Source organism: Limulus polyphemus, unplaced genomic scaffold (genome assembly GCF_000517525.1).
Source record: "Limulus polyphemus unplaced genomic scaffold, Limulus_polyphemus-2.1.2 Scaffold1848, whole genome shotgun sequence".
Taxonomy (NCBI): Eukaryota; Metazoa; Arthropoda; class Merostomata; order Xiphosura; family Limulidae; genus Limulus; species Limulus polyphemus.
In genome coordinates, this window is record NW_013667458.1 from 91,334 (window position 1) to 95,342 (window position 4,009).

The 4,009-nt window shown below is 29.2% G+C and overlaps 1 protein-coding gene across 6 annotated transcripts in view; it reads left to right on the forward strand.

The window, feature by feature from the left end:
• Positions 1-4,009, forward strand: part of LOC106465146 (AP-1 complex subunit gamma-1-like) — a 63,224-nt gene that overhangs the window by 40,186 nt on the left and 19,029 nt on the right. For all 6 annotated transcript variants that reach the window (XM_022392970.1, XM_022392969.1, XM_022392971.1 and 3 more), the window contains 3 exons: positions 1,087-1,302; positions 1,878-2,005; positions 2,709-2,813. In XM_022392970.1, the coding sequence (XP_022248678.1) occupies positions 1,087-1,302; positions 1,878-2,005; positions 2,709-2,813 (449 nt within the window). The remainder of the gene's footprint in view (positions 1-1,086; positions 1,303-1,877; positions 2,006-2,708; positions 2,814-4,009) is intronic.

Consider the following 4,009-nt stretch of genomic DNA (forward strand, 5'->3'; position numbering starts at 1 on the left):
TATTTACTGTTCTATGTTTTAGGAAAAATAATTTTAAGAACTTATTTCAAAATAGGAATAATCTATATATATATGTATAATAATTGAAATGTGACTGTAGTTTACAAAATACTAGTCAACTAAAACACAGTCAAGACAAGTTACTTTGTACAGACCAAAGGTCTTTTTTATGTAATTTGATACGGTAACATGAGTGCACATGAGCCATGTCATTGTAACTTCTGTATTGTTAGCCAGTCATGGGTGAAGTGTCAATATAAAAAATAAATAAATATATAATGTATAATCTTATGAGATTTAAGTTATTTAGTTTAAACATTTATGTTTTTGTGTTATAATTTGTGTTCATTCTAGAATGAAAGATGCATAATTTATGTGTATTTCCTAATTGTTATGGTGGTTGCGAGATCAGTCAAATTTACCGAACCCGTACAGAGATTAATTACTGAAAATAACAAATAAAATATTAACTTTTTTCTTATTTTCTTAAGAAACATTTGAGAACTATTTGGACATTATAAAGATTTCGCATGTGAAATTTTGAAATTTTCTGATGTATGAAAATATTTTTAATGTTAAGATGAAAATTACTTTGAATGATAGATAGGCAAGTTGTGAAAAAAAAAAGGCATGAGAGAAACATTGCTTTACAAACCTTACGGCTTAATAAAAAAATCAGACATTTTGCGTATGAAAGCATTCTAATGTTTACTGATAAACTGCCAAATTTTGTTAACATTCGCTAACTATTTTAAAAGTTATAGCATGAAAACTATAACAAGCACAAAATGGTTGATTCCATGGACCGAACTCGGGCTAAAAGAGTTAATCCTAGGTATTTTAGATTTTAAAAAATGAAATGTGATTTGCCAAAAATATTTTACATAATCTAAGTTATCGGAAAACAGTATTCCTGCCTCTGACTCTGGGATTTCACACATCATGTGAATGTGTGAAAACTGTTCCTACCCCGTCTGAGTATATATTTGAATCTTGTGTATACATTGTGTTGTCTTTCAAGGTTCTTACTTTAAAATGATATATTTTGTACTCAGAAATGATATACCTGTGTTTTGAACTTTACAGGCAGGGAATTATGTTCCAGAGGACTTGGTAGGCAATCTAATACAGTTGATATCTGAATCATCACAGCTTCATGTGTACACTACCCAACAATTGTGGAAGAATTTGGGTAACGAATTAGCCAGTTTTCAGCCGCTTGTACAGGTTGCAACCTGGTGTATTGGAGAATTTGGGGATCTGCTGAACTCTGCTGAAGGTGTTGATGCTGAACCATTAAATGTAAGCTGAATTTGAGATTAGGAGATATCAGTAACTAACCAGCGTTGTTATCTTTGAGATTTTCATGAGCTATATGGAATGTGTGTTGTAGATGATCATCAATTACAAAATAAAATAATACAAGATATGGTGACAGTAGATGGGAATTTTGTCCTTAGTTATTGTCACTTTCTTAATTTTAAAATTTTTTACACAGATCTTGTATTAATGCAACTTTAAAGAACTACTATGAATATAAGTAAATCTTACTTAATATTTGATTTTTTAAAATCTTTGCACAGTAGTGACAAACAAAAATGAACCTTTCTGGTGGTTGGGGTTATAACTGGACAGTTGGATAGGTTAGATAAATTTTATTTACTTATAGTAAAATGCCTTATTATGCAAATGAAATTGCATTTACTCTGGAATACAACAAAAACATGATTGTTTAAACCTTTCATTATAACAGTCAGCACTTAATGCTATGCATTCTGTAAAAGCTTTAAAGCAGGCTTTAAGTCATATTTAGTGTACCTGCAAGTGAAAGTTTATCATTGCTGATATTTTACTATGATAACGTACTTATGTTACAGGTAGCAGAAGAACACATTTTTGGCCTGTACGAAAAGATTTTGTACAACCACCATATGACTCTCCTTACAAAAGAATATACTATCAACTCTCTAATGAAACTGAGTGTACGGTTTCCCAAAAGTATTTCGTAAGTAAAGCAGTTTGATCTTTGAGAATTATAAGCTAGAAAGGTAACCATGTTCGCGTGTTTGAAACAAATAGTATTTTCTTTTCATGGTATATGATTCACAGTTTAATTTTAATTATACTACATTTTAAGGTATGCTTAAGGATTATCATTTTGTTTTTTATCCGAAATATATTTTTAAGAACTTGAGTGAAAGTAAAGATAAATGTAATATATCAACCACACTATATCTGCTATATCCAGTACCCACAAAAACTTTCACCTAATATATGGGCTCATCAGGCTGGATGTGATACAAAAGACGTAGTAGTGATTGATACGTCATTGTATCATAAAGTACCAGATTAAGGTCGTGAACTGTAATTATTATGAATTATATTTAAGTTATTACATGCAAGAGTGAGGTTTATGGTTTTTATTAATATCAAATTATTTATTTAACACCCAATTGTTTATTATTACTTTTAATTATTAAATTTGAATCATGTTAATAGAGTAGTATATAGTATTCAGTTTAAATTGACAGACAACACAGGTTTCAATCAATCTAGTTTTGCCACAGCAATTTTGTAAAAGGGTTAGTAAAGGCTTTTTTTTTTGGCATTTTGTACATGATATGCTATAATATTATCTGTTTAAGTTATTATTTGTCATTGTATTCAAGTATGACCTTATGTTTATAATTCAATACTGATCTTTACAGGAAAGTAAAAAACATGGTAGATGTGTTTGGCTCCAACATGAACATAGAGCTACAGCAAAGAGCAGTAGAATTCTCCAGTGTGTTCTCAAAGCATGATTATCTCAGGTTGGTTAGAAACAGGCTTAATATTACCATAAAAAATATTCATTAAGATTTTGTATTATCAGTAAAAAGTGAATGTGCATGTTATTGAAATTGTTGATATCTGTATAAAGTACTTAAAATATTATCACAGATTTTGTGCAGTCATTATAGTTGAAAAACCACAAGAAGTGTACAAAGTCTAAATTATGTAAAGTTAACCCTGTTAATTAATGGATTTATCAATGATTAATAGAAAACTAAGCAGAGCCATGTAAGATTTGGTTAAATAATAGACTTCTGTTTTGAAGGTAATTATTTTTTTTATTGAAGATGTAGCAAAAACCTTTTGATTTGTATAAGTTTAATTTGATATTGTCAAACATTTATTAAGTGTATGTATGTATATTACTTTAAAAAACAACTTTCTCTGACAGTATCAACACTTTGACTTTATTTCGATAGGCACAAAACAAAAAATTAAGTTGGTAAAAGCTTATCATTAATTAAAATTGTTTATTAAAATATAATGAATAATCTTCACTTCTTATTTCAAATTTGACAGACTTACCCTTGTGGTTAACATGTATAACTTATAAATCTAAGTGTCCATCTTTTATGTCCCGTTGACACAGAATTGAGCTCCACACCTAGGGGTTGAGAGTGCATTATAAGAGTGATGGTCAAATCCCACTATTTGGTTAGTGTAGCCTAAGAGTTGGAAGTGAGTGTTGTTGATTACCAGTTTTTTTTCTAGTGTACTAGAGCAAAAGTAGGGATATCTAGTACAGATAGACTTTAGGGAGCTTTGTGCAAATATCTGAAATGAAAACTTCAAACTCACTTAAAATTTTTTATTAATAATGTTTTTTTTTCTCGTTTTTTTTTGTTATAGTCTCCTTACTTTTTTTTTTTTTTTTTACTGAATTCACTTTATGTGAATAACATTTTTTGCAGTTAGAAATTAAAGTTCAATAAGAGTTCAAAGTTTAAATAAAAATAGTCATTAATTTTATGTGGAAATTGTCAAAGGATGAAAATTGACGAGTGTCTTACTAAACAAAAATTGAGATGTGTATTTAAAAGCGTGAGGGATTGTATTTTTATTTTGTGTTGCTCTTATGCCAAGCATTCAGTTGTGAGCTGTAATGTTAAGGCTGGAATATTGAAATAGTGACAAGAACAAATGATCAAATTAGGCTCACAGTAAGCTTGAGTAT